The sequence below is a fragment of the Camelus dromedarius genome, chromosome 3 (assembly GCF_036321535.1).
Source record: "Camelus dromedarius isolate mCamDro1 chromosome 3, mCamDro1.pat, whole genome shotgun sequence".
Classification (NCBI taxonomy): Eukaryota; Metazoa; Chordata; class Mammalia; order Artiodactyla; family Camelidae; genus Camelus; species Camelus dromedarius.
Genome location: NC_087438.1, coordinates 108,703,304 through 108,722,116, shown reverse-complemented (window position 1 = coordinate 108,722,116; position 18,813 = coordinate 108,703,304). Strand labels below are relative to the sequence as shown.

Genomic DNA, 18,813 nt, shown 5'->3' with positions numbered 1-18,813 from the left:
TTTTCTCTTTAACTCTGTCAAATTGGCTGTTTAACTTTTCCATTGAGATTTTATATAAATAACTACTTAAAAAAATTCTCTAAATCCTAATTGATACTTTTCCAAATATGTCTTTTCTTTCATGATAGTATCATAAAAAATTTTTTTGGTGACTTTTATGTTTTTACTTATACTTCTGTTTCTTGCTCATGTATGTTGTTATGTAATTTATAACTTTGCCCTGGTTAGGACAGCCCCAGAATAACTAGCTTGCGCTTTTCACCCTAGTTTTGATTTCCTTTTTACTTTTTGGCCTAGAGATTTCCTAACTTGCATTTAAAAGGCTACTTGTTATATCTTCCTCTGGTGTATCTAGGTGTTTTATAGTGGGAGTTTTATTCTCCCAAATTGCTGGAAGTGCGCGTCCTCTAGGCCCCCTTTTGTAGACTATCATAATTTCCATAAACTGTTGACCAATAATCATCTGTTTAATGTTTATCTGCTCTGCAAGAATGTAGTGCCCTGGGGACAGGGACTATATATCTTACCCCAAAACTGTAGCTCCAGCTGCTAGCTTAGTGCCTAGAATGTTGTAGGGCTCAATATTACTGAGATATATGAATGAACTGAAGGCAGAGGTGGCCTTGGATGTCATGCCAAGATGGGTTAGGAGCCCCTCTCCATCTTTTTGCAACCTTTTAAAACACTCTTCACCTTTCCTTGAATGTTTTCCTTCCCTAAAATGATTTAATCGCTCTGTAATTGACATAATGTCTGTCAGATGACTTCACACTTTTCAGTAACCTTCTGTATAGATTATCCCGTTTAAACTTCAAACCACCTTGGACCTAGGAAGGCTGGAATGATTATCCTTACTTCACAGATGAGGAAGCTGAAGGTCGAGGAGATGTATGCCTCACCTTCGTAAGACCCAGAGCTCAATCTAGGACCTCTGACTCCAGGTCTACAGTATTCTACGTTAGCTATTTGGAATGAGTGCCAGGGTTTCTTTATGTGAAAATAAAGTCCACTTTGCTTCTTCACTGAACTACCTGTTTCTTGCTAAATAACTCAGAATCTAGGCAAGAATGGGTGCCTCCTTTCATTCGGTGTTATTTTGATTTCCACACCTCGAGTCTCAGGACTCAAACGACTTGATTTTTCATTTGGACAACGTGTTGGCTTCTTTGGTGACAAACACTACAAACCACTGTCAAAGAATCCAGGTTGCTGGAGAGCCCTGTTTGTGGCCTCATTGGATGTGGGGTGTCTGGTAAAGGATGGTATGTTACAGATCACAGGACAGAAACACAAGGTTCATCAGTGTTTCACACTGGGAGGGGTGAGGCGAGGTGTGGGGAGGGACCCAGGGGCAGTGACAGTCACAGCAAGCTGAGGCCCCTGGGTCAATTTCCAACCTCAGGGCTGAAGATCTCAGGTGGCTGGAATCTTCCAGGCCCACAGATGTCCAAGAAGAGACCTCTTGCCAGCTTGCATCTGAGGACTGGAGCCATATGGCAGACACAGCAGCTTCATTCCTGAGGTGGGGAGGGGAGAGGGGGTACCAAGGAAGCAAGTCTCGGCTACTTACCTCAGGGCGGACCCCTTGGGTGTCGCAATGCCATAGCCTTTGGAATCCAAGTTACCTCCCACCTTCATGGTGTCACAGGGTTTCCGCTGCTCAATGTACTCATTCATGGTGGACTCTAGAAGGTAGGCGTATTTGCCTTTGGATTTCCTTACTCGGATCATCCCCTCCTCCGTGGTCCGCACAAAAACGGATGGTTCTGCTGACTTCATGTACGTCCACATCTTCTCAAACACGGCGATTTTAGACCTCTGGCGGGGGACAGGAGCAAAAGCTGGAGTTAAGCGCTGGCTGTGCGTGGAAGCGAGGTTGGCACGCACGCTCATGAACAGCTGAGTGTGGCCTGATCACCTGCTCATGAGCGAGATTAGCCCAGGAAGGAACAAATTATGAGTGATTGCAAAATAAGAAGGTCTAATTAGTACCGGTAGGCTCCAAGGTACAAATATCTTGCAAATACAGAATGAACAGAAAAACCCAGACTCTTTTAATTACTGCTGAGTAGTTATATTCGGCTTAAATATGGGGAGAGTTAAGAACCCAGGGCCCTGTCTGACTTTTAAGACAGCAGAGAACCTAGTTGTTCTTCAGTACGGTCTTATTTATGCAGCCCAGAAGTGGAGAGCCGACTGTCAGTGGAATCTGATGTCATTGTTAAAGGACAACACCGGAGAACCTTGGATCAGGTGCCAAGTGCTAGTCAGTCATCGTGTATGGATGTAAATTGTTTGATAAAGTTAATAACTTGGGACCCAATATTGTCTCCTGCTTACATTTCAAAAGCCTCTGAATCCAGCCAAACTGCTTTCCTCATTTCTCCCTCGCTTCATTTCGAGCCTTCTTTCCTTCCTTCTTTTGTGACTTTGCTTCATTTGTTCACACCACTTGATACACTGGTTCTCTCTAACCACATCCTCCTTACTTACTCATCGTCTCAACATCAGAACACATCCTTTGTATTCTGAGACTGCCTCGGTTCCAAGGACAATGGTTCTCAAACTCGAGTGGAAACCAGGGTCATGTATGGAGACTGTAAATATGCCTACTCCCTGGCTCTAAACCTCCAGATTCTGATTCAGCTGGTCTGGTGGGGAGTCTAGAATAAATCTCTTTTAGACCAGATGATTCATCTGTATGACCTGTGTGGCTCTCACTTTAGAAGGAATATTGTGAAGATTGATATTCCTCTAGGACCCATTGTCCAGGAACTCACTGGCTGGCCCGGCTAGTGTGTTAGGACTATGCGTCATCCATCCTTGTGCATAGGTCTCAAGTATGTGGACACTACCTGAGGGTAGGGAACATCTTCCCTTCTGTGGGTCCTTGACAGAGTCTAACCTTGCATACAGCAGTTTCTTAGGGGCTATGATCCAGGACCATAAATCAACTCTCTTATCTAAGATGTTCTTCCTAAAAAGCATCCTTTCCCCAACAAATAGATGTATTTTAGGGATCCTGGTATCTGGCTTTTGAAAATGTTTTGTAAGTAGACAAGTGTTCAACACATATAAAGGGCTATTTTCTTAAAAACAGTTACTACTAGTGTCAGGCAAGCTATGTAATCCAGTGGTTGATACAGAGATTACAGATTTGTTTAGTATCACATTACCATTATACATGCAATATGTCATTTTCCTTTGTGCACATTATCAGATTTATTTTCTTGATAGCAGTAAGTGTTGGCTAGATATTGATGTACAGTTCAGTTGTTGTTTGAGCCAACTGATCTACAAAGATATTTGGGCCCAGGAAAATACTCGGTCTCAAGGAAAAATGAATGGATATAGTTATTGAGAATGTCAGGGAAGCATTTAATAGAGTTGTAAGATTTAATAGCTTGTAATTAGATAAACTTGATGATTTGTTTCATGGTATGGTTTACAGTCTAGAAAGGACACTGGACTGGGGATGAGGAGCCCTGGGTTCTAGTCTTAGGTCTATTGCTAACTTTCCCTATCTGTTCCATAAGGAGTTTGGACGTGGTAACCTTTGAGTTACTCACTAGCTTGAAATATTTGATTCTTTACATGAAGATTCATCATTCAAGCAACAATGTCCATGCGAAAAAAAAAGAAGATAGAAAGGAGAAAAGGGAGGGAGGCTTTCAAAGTTAGGGAAAGAAATAGCCAGGACCAATCCTAGCATCTACAATATATTGAATATTCTCTCCCAGGAAACAGAGAAATACATAAATTCAGCTGTGACCAGATTGGCAGATGATCTTCCAGGCACAAAACCAACCAAACACACAGCAGGGCAATTGCAAGATGCAATTTGACCTGACAGGACGGCCACAGGGGGAACTGGGCCGCTGACAGGCAGAGCTGAGGAGCATGCAGAAAATTAATATGTCCTCTCAGCCTCCCCCCAGGGCCCCAAACGCCGGGGCCCGTGCTCACAGGCACTCGGAGCAGACTATCAGGAAAATCTAATCTCCAGGAATGCGAAGGTGGCGGGAGTGGCGGGGAGGATTGGAAACATGCTTGGGGTATTTGTTCTTGGATCTCTTCTATCATCTGCAGCTCCCACGGCCCTTCACACATCTTAATTAAACTGTCGATGGAGGGTTAAGTGACGCTGGGTTTGGGCTGCCAAGATGCTTTGGGCTGCCATGGAGACTAGAAGCCGGATTTTTCAGAGACTGGGGTGGAATTCTTGCCTTATGATTCCCTCCCCCTGCCTGATGGGGGTGGTAGGTGATCTTGTTTCCCCACCCTCCAAAGTCCTGGTGGGATAACTCTCAAGGTCAGAGTCACAGAGATGGGGGGGCTCATGGGGCATATCTTCAGCAGTGCCCTCTTTTTACAGGTAAAGAAACTGAGACCCACAGTGTGGCCACGAACCATCCAGTGTCATGTAGTGTGTTAGTGGCAGAGCCAGCAGTAGTAGAACCTCGTCTCCTGACGGCACATCTGGTGTCTTTCCGCTGCAACCAGCTGCCTCCCTCATTTTAGGCTTTATATTTTGCTGGTTGCGGGACTTTGGGCAAGTAACATCACCTTTCTGAGCCTCAGTGGCAGTGGCGATAATAGTACCCACTGTCCAGTGTTGCCATGGAGATTATATGAGAACAGAGGTATCAATGCCTAACCCAGCACCTGGCGCATAGTAGGTGTTCCATAAGTGGTACAATTACTACTAACAATGATGCCCTTTAGTCAGGTTTTAGGGTAGGAATGCCTAGTCCATGCTTGACTTGGTACCAGTTTCCCTTCCTATATACATGGCAGACTTTGGCATCAATCAAGGAATTCTTTCATACTGAGCCCAGATGTGACCTCAGAATCCATGTCAACATAGAACTCCAGGCAAGGACTACTGATCTCTCAGAGTTAGCACCGGACTACAACCTCTTTGCCACCAGGGCTGTCGGCCTGGTTAGGATGCAGGGTTTGTAGAATATGCGCTGCCTTGCTTCTAGGGGCCTAACCTAGTGCTGTGGACGAGAGATAGTAATATGTCAATTGCTATAGTTCTTAACAGAGAGCTTGGAAGTCTTAAGTCCCAGCTGCGCCTCTAAGTTAGCTACAGCATGCACATTTTCTTCTTTGGATCTCACTTTCTCCAACTACAAAAGGGGAGGGTTAGATGAGACTTGTCTATGGGCCCAGCTAGTAACCTAAGTGATACGTTAAAAAACCATTTATTGGTTAAAGACACCACCCATTAGGACAGTGTGGTTCAGTGGCAAGAATATTTGGGTTGGATTAAGGAAGCTCAGGCTTTGTACCCACCCTTGACGCTCGCGTCACGAATTCCCTGCATCTCAGTTTCTTATCTACAAAGTGGTCACATCATCCCTGTTCTGCCTTAGGTCATGGGTGAAACATGAATGAGACCTGGATGAGAAGAGCTTTGGGGACTGTGACATGCTGATATACCGGGGATGAGAGCAGAGGTATATAATGGGGGAGTGGATTGAGTGGTTCCCCAGCTGTACCCTCAGGGCCTGGGGCATAGGACTGGCTTCGTGGACAAATACCTGGCATCTCCTTCACACTTTGGTTGTGGGCTAAAAAGTGTCAGAGAATTGTAATGAGGTTGCAAGTGGTTTTTCACTAACTGGTTGGGTTAGCCTAAGTAAGTCATGTCTCTCTTTGAAATGACAGACTTTGACCAAGTGACCTCTAAGTTACCATCTTGCTCCAATATGTTAAAAATGGGTGATTTTAACCTTGGCAGCTGTATCAGTCACAGTTAAGACTTTAGTCTCTTTTCTGCCTATCACATGGGATGCAGAGCCCACAATCAAGAACCTGAGTACAGCATCGAGTGGGTTCACGCAGAGCCTGGGGTTTCCTCGGTGAACTTGGAGTGAGAACCCAGGGGGTATGCACAGGATCCCCAGCCTCTTGCCAGAGACAATGCAGAGCCTTGCTCCCTGTTCTCCTCCTGCTGCTTATTAGCTGTGTGACCTTGGGCGATTACTTTTACCTCTCTGAACTCCCTTTATAAAGTGGGAACAACAAATCCCTAACTGGCCTCTAATGAGAGGATTAAATGAGCTAAGTCATGTAATGTGTGCTTCTTACCACAGGACCTCATTCATAGTATGTGCTAAGGAAGTGGTAGCAAATCTTTATTATTTATGTTTGATCTTGGTGCCTCCATGTGCTGTCTGTTCAACTCCCAGGATGAACATGCCCAAAGTCCACGGACCTACAGTTTTTCCACTACTGCATGTTTGTTCAAGTTGTTGCTTTTGCCTGGAATGTAATGAGCCTACCCAGATCTGACTTGGTTTCATGCTGTCTAGAAATGTTTACAGGTCTATCTGAATATTTTAGATGACTTATCTCTTTCTTTTTCATGGAGTTACTGGGGATTGAACCCAAGACCCCATCCATGCTAAGCATGCACTCTACCACTGAGCTATACCCTCCCTGAGATGGCTCATCTCTTTTAATCTCCTAATGACTCTTTGAGATAGACATTATTTTCCTCATTTTATTGATGGTGAAATGGTGTCAAAAGGGTAAAAGTGCCACAGAACAAGTAAAGGATGGAGCCAGTTTCTGGACCTCAGTGTGGCTGACACTAAGGCTTATGCTCCTTTGCTCCTCTGCCTCCAGCCACAAGACATATCCACCACCTCCAGCTCCACTTCACATTTTCTGTCTCTCTTGGCACTACTTAATAGAACACCTATTCCAGTAGTTATTTCCCATATAACATCTCCTTATTCACTAAGACACCAGGAGGGGACACAAAGGACATGCATCAGGTTGGGACCTTGTCCCTAGGCTGTTCCTAATCAGTGGCTAACAAGGCTGAAGGTCCTTGCACGAGCAGACTGGGGCATCTCCTTCGCAGCCCTCAGAGAACTTGTCACAGATTGGTGTACATAAGGGGTCAAATTCAACGCAAGAGCTTTGGTGTTCCTGCAAATGCAGATGTGTAGGTTTCTCAGGGATCTGTGGAAAGCTGAGAAATGCTCTGAGTTTCCCTGTCTCACACTCAGTGGAGCAGTCCCCTGTCATCTCATGTTTTCTAACGAGAAGGATATTCTAATGACAATAGTGTTTCCCTTTTGAGAAAGTGCATTTGGACAAGGGAGGTCCCTACCCTGAAGAACTCTTTTGTGGATCCTGCTTCCAGCGTCCCGTAGGCGATTTCTGTCTGCTTGGCTAGGTCCTCGGCGCTCTCAATGGGAGACACCATCCTCTCCACGGTCAGGAAGGCAGCCAGGTTGGCTGTGTAGGACGAGATGATGATCAAGGTGAAGAACCACCAGACGCCACCAACGATGCGGCCGGACAGGGACCTGCAGGCCGAAGGGAAGAGGCGTCAGAAGCACAGACGTCAATTACCGTGGGCTGTAGGAGGGGCTGAGGGCCAGCCTGAGCCAGCAGAGCTGTCAAGCCCTGTTGCACCCTTCTCTGCTGTCAGCAGGCTGTGAGAACTCAAACATCAGTGGCTCCTGCCCATTTTTGTTCCTTATCATGGATAAGAATCTGTGGGGCTGCTGTCCTGCCCTGCAGGTACATCTTCACATCCACTCTCACACGTGCATGCACATCAAGACATGTGTCAGCAAAGACACAGAGAGGTCAGCCCCTACCCACAAATTCACAAACATGGATCAACATCTGGTTAAAGACAGTTACATAGACACCAAATGTGTCTGCATGTATTTGCATATATACATACGTGAACGCAAACGCATGTGCACACATGTGGCCCACATTTGATCATGACCAGGAATGTTTTCAGACTGCCTTCTCCCTCTTGCCTCCCTGGCTCACAGAGGCCGCCAAAATGATGGACCAGAAGGAAGGGAAGGGAGAATGTACTGGAAATAAATGACAACAACAGCACTCCAGCCACCTTGGAGAATGTCACTGTTGAGTGCGGGCACGGTTCCCTTCCTTACCACAGAGAAACAGACTTTGGTTGAAATGAAAGACAAAGGAGAGCTTGTTCTGGATCAAAATGGAAAATAAGACGATCATACAGGAGGTGAGAAATTTGTCCTTGATCTAATTAGAGTCCTGTTCTCCTCTCTTAAGCCCAAAATAGTGAAGAGAAACCACTCTTCACCGTGGAAGTGAAGTTCCACTGTGATTGTTTGGATGTGGCTAGGAGATTTCAAGTCCAGGGCTTCCCAAAGACATTACCAAAGACTTACATGTTATATGGGGTGATTTTGTGGGGTGGCCAGACATGGCCTCAAGTCATACTGAATCAGAGAGTGCGATAAAGTTATTTTCATTCCATTTCTCCCCCATCTGGCTCAGTTTATTAAGGAAGTACCATCCTGAAGCTGCATGTGCTCTGACAGTCTCAAGCTCCGAGGTGACAGTGCTTAACTAGAACCTGACACTCAACAACCAGAGCAATCAATCCCCAGTCCAAACCGTAAGTTTTACAGATAAACTCCAGGGTCCCAAATCGCACTGACCCCGGAGCAATCCCGCACCTGCTGGCTTGTTTGACTGCTCTGCTCTGTTTTCAAGACCCTGTTGGCCCTCCCTGCGTTATTCCCACGTTCCCGTGTGTTCCACTTTGTTTCGGTTCCTGGAAGTCTCCTTTTCACTCTAGACGGACAGTTTTCACCCCAAGAAATCCAGCGGATACTTGTTACTGCTTGCTCTGTGGACAGTACCGTTCCTAGATGCTTCACGTAAACAGGGAAGTAAGGGGAGACTGGTCCAAAGAAATGAGGGCTGGAGAGCAGAACAAAGCTACGTCATCTGAAGAACAGCTGCAGGAAAGAGGGCACATTTTACAGGAAGAAAAGACCTGGAGAGATGTGTTCACTGAAGGATGGAGGTAAAGCATGTACCATGTGACCTGATTTGGGCATGTCTGGTAGAAGTGACAGGAAACAAACACTAAGCAAATACGGGGAAGACATTTTTGACGGGCAGGGTAGGCAATAGGGCAACAATGGCTGTCCTGCGGGTGAGAGTGGAGTTTCCCCATTTCTGTAGATGTTCAAGTGATAAATCATTCATGGAGATGTTGTACTTGGTGCCTGCTCTTGGTCCTCCAGGGTACTGAGTGCTGGGGACACCACAGTAAGATAGGGAAAGGGCCAAGTGTCACATGGAGCCAGAGGCTAACTGCTTCCTCTTCCCCTCTTCACGTCTCTGAGATTCTGTGGTCTGAAATCATAAGTAAGGAGGCCAGGATGCTTGGCTTCCATTGGTCAGTCAAGCAAAATGAGATACACAGAGGCAGATCATTCTCCCAATGCCCCAGGACTAATGCACAATTGTAGTCTAGGTCACACCAGTCTCCTGAACACTAGCCCAGGGCTCTGTTCACCACAGGAGGCGGCAGATACAAGGGTTCAGGCTGCTGGAAGATGCTGCTGCTTTCTCAATTCTGGGAAGTCACAGTGGCATCTGACCCGACTTCTTGCCTTCGTTCAACCCTGCTACCCCCCATCCTCCCACTCCTCTGCCTAATCAGTTCTCTGCAAGGCAACCTGAATGAGCTCTTTAGAAACATTGATTATGTCATGTTTCTTTGTTGCTTAAAACCCATCAAAGTCCTCCTCTTACACTTGGAATAAAATCCAACTCCTTAGGTGGCCTTGTATGGTCTGGCCCCAGGCTTGCTCTCCAGGGCCCTCCCACAACATGGATTCTGGAACTGTGGTCCCGCTGGACTTTATTTGATCCTTCACACTCAGAAGGCTCTCACCCTTGTCACATGCTGCTCCTCCCCGTGATGAATGCATCAGCCCTACTCATCCTTCAGACCTCATCCTAGTCATCAGTTTTTCAGCAATCAAGCATACGACTCTCAGAGCCCCAGGCAGCTCACATCGCAGTTGACATGTGACGTCTGTCTGTGTGATTGTTTGTCAGTTTTCCTCTAGACCACAAGCCCTCTGAGAGCAAAGGAACCTTGTAGCTCTTTTGTGCAATGTTGAATCTCCAGCGCCCAGCACGCAGTTAGCCTTAGTAACAAGTGAAGACATGAATCTCACCTCTTTTATAACCCAATGGCTCCACTCACAGTAGATTCTAGAGCCTGGGAATAACTTTCAGGGCCAAGAGAATTCAAACCTGCTTATGGGGATGTCTGGAGTCATGGCCTCAAAGCACAGGTTCAGGATAGCTACCTCCTTTTCCAACATTGCTGAACTGAGTGACCCAGCTACGGGATCTCAACTTGGGGATCATCCAGTGAAGCTCAAAGGCCTCCCAGGACAGTTCCAGGCCTACAGCTCCTTCTTCTCTGTTCTTTAATATTTATCTGCTAGATGCTGAGATCAGCTTACCTTCCACTATATTCCTCACTTCCCACCTAATTAATGAAGATATTGAAGAAAAATTGTGCTGCTCAATAGCCAGCGAGAGTCATCATGGAATAACTGGAGGGATGGGGGAAGAGGCTCTTCAAAATGGGACATGACTCCAATGTTTCACTGGTATCTGATCCACAAAATGGAAGTGGAGTATGAGGCAACCCCCTTCAGCTCAGACCCGGCACAGGCAAAGGGGGGCCTCATCCGAAAACTCCGTATTGTCCCAGCTCCATCCCAGAGGCACGGAGCTGGAGTTTTTAAAAGCTGGGACTGAGAGTTAGAGTCTTTGCTCTTTCACTGACCAGCTTCGTAACCTTGGCAACTTGACTACTCGGCTGGACCTCAGTCTTCCTCCTCTGTTTAATGGGTGAGACTAACCTGATTTCATGGGGAGAAGCCCATACTTTCAGAACTAGGAAGACTCTTAGTCTATCCTTTTCCTTTAACTTAGACCAGCTGTTGGAATTACAATGGTAGAGGGGGCAGTACTTTGCAAAGTGTTGTTGAAACAGGATACATTATTTTTATGATGATGATGATTCCACCAGGGAGCTGCAGGGCAAAGCAGCATTTTTCTTAATAGGGATGGAACAGCTATAATCTGAATCCCTTGGAGGTCTGCCTAGTCCTGAATGTTACTTGTCTCATAACTTGGCAAAGCTCTTCCCAAAACTTCCTGGGTGATAGAGGGAGTTCCTCATGTGCCTCCAGAATTGGCCACAATTTGTGTGGCTGGTTGGACCTTTGTCTTATTTGAACTGGATTCATAGCCCTGTGACGTGGATGGGAGAGGGGTGAATACTCACATCTCACAGATGAAAGAACTGCAGTTAGGATAACTAGAGGGACTTGCCCAGGATCACACAGTGAGGCAGGGGCAGAGCTGGGACTAGAAACCAGGACTTCATATATCTGGTCCAGCCCTCCAGCCACTGCAGAGCACTCCCTCCTTCACCAACTGATGATTCAGTAGATGGGCATGGACTTCCTCCACCCATGATTCTCGCCAGGATGTTGGCTCAGTCAACACTCGCTTCTTGTGATGCTCACTGGAACCTTTGGGATCTGCCCAAAGCAGTCTGACCACCAGCCTCTCCATAGAATTGTAAATCTGTTTGTATTGTTTTTTTTGCTGCTGCATAACAAATCACCACGAATGTCGTGGCTTCTAACAACACTCATTTATTATCTCATAGTTCTGCAGATCAGAAGTCTGCAAGACGGTGACTAGATTTCCCACTCAGGGCTTCACCAGGCTGAAATCAAGGTGTTGGCTGGGGCTGTGGTTCTCATGTGGAGCTCGAGGTCTTCTTTTGAGCTCACAGGTTGTTTGCAGAATTCGTCTCCAAGTGGATATGGGACGGAGGTCATCGTTTTCTTGCTGGCTGTCAGCCAGGGGCTGGACTCAGCTCCTAGGAGCTGCCTGCATTCTTCATCCTGCACCACCTCCACCTTCAAGCAAGAGTGTTGCAAATCCCTCTTATTCTTTGAATTTTTCTGACTTCCATTAGTGAGAGAAAACTCTGCTTTTTAAAGGGCTTATGGGATTGGGTCAGTCCCACTTGGATAATCTTAAAGTCAACTGGCTTAGGACTTTAATTACATCTGTAAAATCTCTTTATAGGAGTACTTAGGTTAGTGTTTGAATAACCAAGAGACAGGAGTCTTTAAAATTGTTTCTACCGTACTGTTGATTGACTGATTCATTTTGTAAGCATTGCTTACATGGCAGGCACTGTTGAGCATGGGGGAGATGACAGTGAATACAGCACAGCTCCTCCCTCCCAGGGAGAAGGGAAGGTAATGTAGCCCAGTGACGAAAGCATAGGCTTTGGGGTCAGACGCCCCAATTCTCTGTAAAGTGCTTGGCACAGTGTCTGAAGCGTGGTAAGCACTCGGAAATGCCATCTTCACCATCTTACATAATATCATCAACAGTAATTATAGTATCATCTTAACTATGTGACAAGGGAGAAAGCAGCACTTAGGGAACACAGAAGGACTTGCTGTCTACTCAGCTGGCAGAGGTCCGGGCAAGTTACCAGAGGAGGAGAAACTTGTGCTGGGTTTTGAAGTATGAGTAGGAGACTGCCAAGTGGAATAGGTGCAGGAGTGGGAGGAAGCACAGTAGACTGAGGTAAAAAGGAGGAGGTGAGTGGGAGATCGTGTCCCCTGTAAACCTCCTCACCTTTCCCAGCAGAGCACTGAGCAACTCATTCTGTATTCCCAACACACCATGATCATTCTGCACTTAGAATTTCAACCATGTTGCTGTAATGATTCAAGATGTCACTTTGATCATTACTTATGGTGTTTATTGATAAACATTGATGATGATGGGTTGAATTCAAACAGAGCCCACAGAAATTGGGAGAGACAGGCTGATCGAAAGGTGAAGAGGTCAAAGTGATAGGATTTGATGACTTACAGGGGCAGAAGCAGTGGGGGAGGAAATGAATTCTGACACGGTCTCCGGAGGTAGATCCTGGCTGCAAGCTGACTCTTCTGGCAAATGATGCTTTTTCCTTTTGTTAACAAGACACTGAGTGTATCGTTAAGTGCATAACTTGATGCTAATGGAAGGCAGTAAGGATCTGACTGGAGCATTCTCTAAGTTCTGACAGTTGGGCATTTCCTGTGCTGGTCATGGGTTGGGATTCACCACAGAACTTCCTCTGTGTATTTCTAATCTTGCAGCTTTGATTTGTCTTTCTAGACAAGGGATGGGCAAACCTTTTCTGTGAATGGCCAGGGAGTAAATATTTCAGGCTTTGGCGGGGCTCGAAGTCTCTGTTGTTTTCGTCTCTGCTGGTGGAGCATGAAAACAGCCACAGACAGTATGTAAACACGTGCACGTGGCTGTGTTCCTGTGTAGCTTTCATTGCGAAAACAGACAGTGGGCTGGAGTTAGCATGCGGCCTGTTGTTCAATGACTCCTGCCCTCAACCATACAGAGAATCTCAGAGACCTTTGATCGAAGTTCATATGCAGCTTAGCCTTTTTTTTTTTTCATCATCTATCCAGGCATTAGTACCTCCACACGCACACTCAGATAAAACATTGGAATGATTTATCTGACAGTTCCTTTCTGTGCTGTCCTCAGGGGGAAGCTAGAAGGCATTGGTCAAGAGAATGGGCTCGGGAGTCAGACCAGACAGGGTCGAGTCCTGCCTTCTTATCTGTTGCTTGTATGACTTTGGGCAAACCACTGCATCTCCTTCGTGCTTGTTTCTTTACAAACTGAAGTATTAGTGCTCATCTGAAAGGTATTCTTAAGAATTACAAAGGAAAACAAATGAAGCAGGAAGCAAAGTGCCTGGCAGAGGGAGTGTTTCAGGATGGAGGTGTGCAGATGGAGGGAGGAACAGTGACCTGGCTGCAGGTGGGGGAGCAGGTGCCGTGACTGGGGGCCTTCGGGAAAGCAGATGCCTGGGACCAGAGTGGGGAGTACAGAGTTATTAAACAGCAATCAGCTTTTGATCTCCAACCTCCTCTCCAGGACGTCTCTGACAAGGAGTTAGGTATGGACGTTCTTTATTTCCAAAGTGTGTCCTGTCCTCCCCAAGAGGAAGGGGACAGAGGGACACCTCCTGGGTGCCTTCATTCAGCTAAGCTCAAGAGGTCACTGAGCTCAACCTACTTCCCTTGGTCATCTGCTTCAAATGGCTATTTTTTAAAAAGTAATGGAAACAGGGGTGTGAAGGCAGAGGTTCAGATGACCCAACTCTAAATTACTGGGAGGAAAAAGGGTCCATCTTAACTAATTACTTGGCTGTGCAGTGTTCAGAGAGAGGCTTTCTTGGTATCAGGCATCAAGGCTCTGGCCAAATGCAACAATTCCACTGATGAGGTCACTTCATCCAAGATACTGTGTCTGGCTGGCAAATCATCCCATTTTCACCAGCTGCAAATCGCTCAGTGCTTCCCTGGCAGAGTAGGAGTGATTCGTGTTAATTGCCCAGCTGCTGGTCAGTGTGTTCCAGCACTGCAGGAGGGGCGGGCCTGGACTCCTGGAGTGAGTCCCAGGGGTGGGGGACTGGGGGTTGGACAGCAGGCGCCAAGGAAAGCCTGGTACTCTGTAAGCCAGTGTACTGTTCTAGAACTTGCAGAGCAATGTTTCAAAGAAGGATGGTCTTACGTTCCTGTTATTTCCCATTTAGGTTAGCTATGGGAGCATAGCGTGGGCACAGTTTGCAAAAGAATGAGTGTAGATTAATTGATTTAAAAAATAATTTTATATTACAGAGTGCTTTGGTTCACTCTGTAAACCTTGGTCTCCACCTCTGAAAATGAAGATACTGAATTCCAGCTCATGATTTGTGAGAATTCAAAGAACAAGTCATGTTTCTCACTTAGCACAGACACAACGGGACTCGAAAGATGTCACCTGTGATGATGGTGATGGTGATGGTGATTTCTTCTGGAAACACTCCTCTTAGCTTCTAGGCTCCACACTTTCCTCAGTCTTCTCTACTTATCAAAGTCTAATGTGATCTTTATATAATCACATATTTATTTGTTTATTCATGAGTATCTGTCTTCCTCCACTAAACTGTAAGTTCAGAGAGAGCAGGCATCTTTGTCATTCATGTCTATATCCATGGCACCTACCAGAGTGCCTGGCACATAGTAGATGCTCATTGAACATGTCCTGAATAAATGAATAATTACACAATGTTGACTGAGCAGTGGCTACATACTGAATCTGATGAGAAATACCTAAGAAGTTTCTTGTCAAGAAAATCAGTTTAGTAGAAGGAATGTGACCCCCACACAAGCAACTCTGATGCCAGGGCTGGGATGGACAGCAGGGGGAGTTAACGATTAAGTGCTGTGAAATTGCGGAAGAGAGAAGAGCCACATCCAACTGGGAAAGATCTGGAAAGGTGACGTGGAAGAGGAAGCTTTTACCTGGGATATGCAGGGCAGGCAGGCTTTGAGCATTCTGAAATAGAAAACTATTTCCTGGAGCAGGAACAGCTTGTGCTATGGTGTAGAGATGGAACAAGAATGTGAAAAAGCAAGAATTTTTCACTTTACCCAAAACGTATTAGCCACCTAGCCACCACCGTTCTCCGAGTACCTACTTTGAACTGAGTACTGCCTAAAATATTTGACATCCATTCTTCTGATCCCTGTCACTCTTTCTAGACCAGGTAGGAATTACCCCCAGCCCTGACCTTGTGACACATGGTGAAACTGAGGTCCAGAGATGAAATAATTAAGGTCACAAAGCAAGTGATGGAGGCAAATTCTTGTGGTACGGTTTCATTGTGCTGAAACTGGGTCCAGCTTGAACCAGGACTACCACCTCTCTCAAGGGTGACCTCTCTCAAGGTTGACCTTCTCAGGTCCCAAGCACCACTTACCCAGTTAGTTCCTGGGCACAAAGGAGTATGTAGCACTGTACTGGTGTTAAAGATGGGACTTCTTCCACGTGTATTTCTTTGGGTAAATTCTTAGAAGAAGCCATTCTTTTTTTTACAGCTAGCTGCCTGCTGGCCAGCCCATAATACCAAAACATATGTTTTCCCTGGATCTGGAGCCCTCCCGAGAGCTCCTACTCTTTGCTGATCCAGTAGCTGGTTTCAGAAGGGAGACGGGTTCTGGGGCCTGGGTCCCTGCCTCATTGGGTCAATGAGGGCCTGAATTGTCTTCTGTGGCCAAACATAGCTGGCATTTGAAGTCCTCAGAGTGGGCAGCAGATTTAAATGTGGGATGTTGTAGGCGTTTAAAAATAGACCCCGATCCATTAGCACATAGGAGTGAAAAGCACCACAATGCATGCTTCTGCTTTGATTAATGCTTGGTTTGCTCCAGCACAAGGCACATATCACAAGGAAGGATTTTACTTAAAAGAACCAGTTGAAAATCCTCCATTCGTCAGGTATTTTTCAGCCTCCCCAGTTCCCTGTGCTCTCAGACCCTTCCTCCCATGTATCCCTGAGAAAGCTAGCAGGGCAGCCCCAGAGGTAGGGAACAGCCTTCCTTCCTTTCCTGACCCCAAACCCTCCCAATCATTTTATCAAAAGGACCCTCAGCTGTTTCTGAGACAGTGAAGACAGTTCTGAAGTAGGAGTTCAGAAGATGTACGGACCTCCTGTGTTAACTGTGTAATTTGAGGCATGTTACTTCACATCTCTGAACCTCGGTTTCTTCTGTCTATGAAATGGGGACACTAACAGGAACAACCTTAAAGCGTTGTTGTGAGGATGAGCTGTAGTGTGCTTCCCTGGCTGCCTGGACCAGAGGAGATGCCTGGGAGAAGCAGATGCCACTATTCTGAAATGCAAGATGTCATGGCAAGAAGATGTCAGTTGCTGTTAAGTGGGAAAAGCAGGTTACAAAACAGACTAAGCTGTATGGCCACATCTGAAAACTCATCTTTGGCAGAGATAAGTGTTTGTATGTATGTGAACTAAGCTACAACAAGAGTCATCTAGGTGGCTAGAGTATGGGATTTTTTTCTACCTTCTTCTATTTTCTGATTTGCTAAATGAATACCTTTAGTATTTATAACATGTAGAAAATCTATAACATAGTGGTTAAAATCATGGACTATGGGATCATCTAACCTGGGTTCAAATCCCAACGTCTTCTCTTACTGTGTGACCTTGTGACAGTGGCTTAGCCTCTCTGAGTTTCAGCTCCCTCTGTAAAATGGAGACAATAGCACTACCTCCTTATGTTAGCCATCGAAGATTGTTGTTCTTTCATCACTAATTTGGTGGGTGGCAAAAGATCAGGAAGAGGGAAGAAAGGCACTGATGTAGGCAGGGAGGTGAGTGAAAGTCTCTCTGGGCAGGTAATAATTAAGCTGAGAGCTAAGGTTGAGAATGATGTAGATGTGTGAAGAATCTGGAGGAAGAACATTCTAAACAGAGGAGACAGAGCAAAGTTCTGAAGGCAGGAAAAGGCATCATGTCTTCAAGGTAATTGGCAGCATAGGATGAGTTTGGAGAGTAAGGAAAGGACTAGATCAAGCAAAGCATCTGAAGCCAGGGCTTGGATTCTGTATTTAATTATTAAAAGTCCAGCTACTAGCGTCACCTCCTCCAAGAAGCCTGCCTGGGTGCTGCTCCGTCTCCTCACTTCCTATTTCTTTGAAGTCTTCTGCTTTTCCTGTCAGTACCACTCCTTGTTCTGCTCTTTTGCACTGTTAGCGCTACAATAAATAATTAAATCATTAAGGGATTTTTAGGTGTCTTCATAATTCCCTAGAACCCAGTACACTCTCAATATGTGTGGAGTGAATGTGAAACTCCACACATAGGCATTTGTAGTGCTTTCCTCTGAGCTATCTGTAGAAGAAAATTTCTTAAGCTTATTAATAGCAAAATCATGATTGTGTGAGGAGTCATTTATTCTATGAGTTCATAAACTGATTTCAAAAACTTTAGGAGCACCAAATTTTGAGAAACTGGTATCTCAGATGTATCCAGAATTCTTACATAACCATACAATCATGTTTCCACTAAATCGCTGCTCTGCAGAATGGTTGTCAGAGAGCAAATGATTGCATAAAGTTAAAATAATAAAACCGAGTTTCTTTTAAAATGCTGTAAAAGACTGCTCACAAATTTAGACAGAACTATGAAGTAATATATGGGTATTGTTTTAAACTAAGTTTGTGGGATGAGCAATGAATGCTGCCTGCCTGTCAGTTCAAAAAGCTATCAGCCACTGCAGCCACCCTTATGGTGAGCCCTGAGGGAACTCAGTATGGAAACAGGAAACACCCCCATCAGTGTATCAGCTGACAGCCACTCCCAGCAGGGCATCAAGGAGGCTCAGGATGGAAGCACAGGACACTGGCCCTAGATAGCTAATGTGCATATCAGAGGAACGATTCAATGAGCCCAGACTCTTGCATCTTCCCATACATAGAAAAGTGCTAAATTCCTTAACGTGAGATGTCTGGTTTTCTTTAATTAACAGTAATCTTTTTGATGTCCTGACTACCTGGTCTTTGTTGCAAAACCCCCTGTATATCCTGGCTCCTCCTTTACCTCTTCGGAGCAGTCTTTTAGACCTATCTGAGAGGCTGTCTCCCAGGCTTAAGTCCTCAGAAAGTCCGCCGAATAAAACATAACTCTCAACTTTTAGATTGTGCAAATTTTTTCAGTCGACAGTGGTAATTTGTTATATAGCAATAGAAAACTGAAGTATGACTGGAAATCACTATGCAGTGTTCCTTTAAACCGTGTCTTGGGTAAACCATTTGAGGATGGCTACAATAGATGCTGGTCCCATTGTTCCATTTTAGCCTGGTCCTCTACTTTTCCCCTTTACATTCTCTGAATGAAGTTGGTTGTTAAGTGTAAAGGCTCTACTGTCAGGCTGCTTGGGATCAAAAGCCATTCTGCCAAGATCTGGGTGGTGACAAGTTACCTAACCACACTAAGACTCAGTCTCTCACCTACAAAGTGGGATGTGGTAGGCAGAAAATCAGCCCCCTGAAGATCCATGCCCCAATCTCTAGACC

The 18,813-nt window shown here is 45.6% G+C and overlaps 1 protein-coding gene across 2 annotated transcripts in view; it reads right to left on the bottom strand.

Annotated features, from left to right (window-relative positions):
• GRIA1 (glutamate ionotropic receptor AMPA type subunit 1) overlaps nt 1–18,813 on the bottom strand; it is a 289,206-nt gene that overhangs the window by 36,815 nt on the left and 233,578 nt on the right. For both annotated transcript variants that reach the window (XM_010987269.3, XM_010987268.3), the window contains exons 12-13: nt 7,133–7,331; nt 1,571–1,818 (exon numbers count right to left, since the gene is read on the bottom strand). In XM_010987269.3, coding sequence (XP_010985571.1) covers nt 1,571–1,818; nt 7,133–7,331 — 447 coding nt within the window. The remainder of the gene's footprint in view (nt 1–1,570; nt 1,819–7,132; nt 7,332–18,813) is intronic.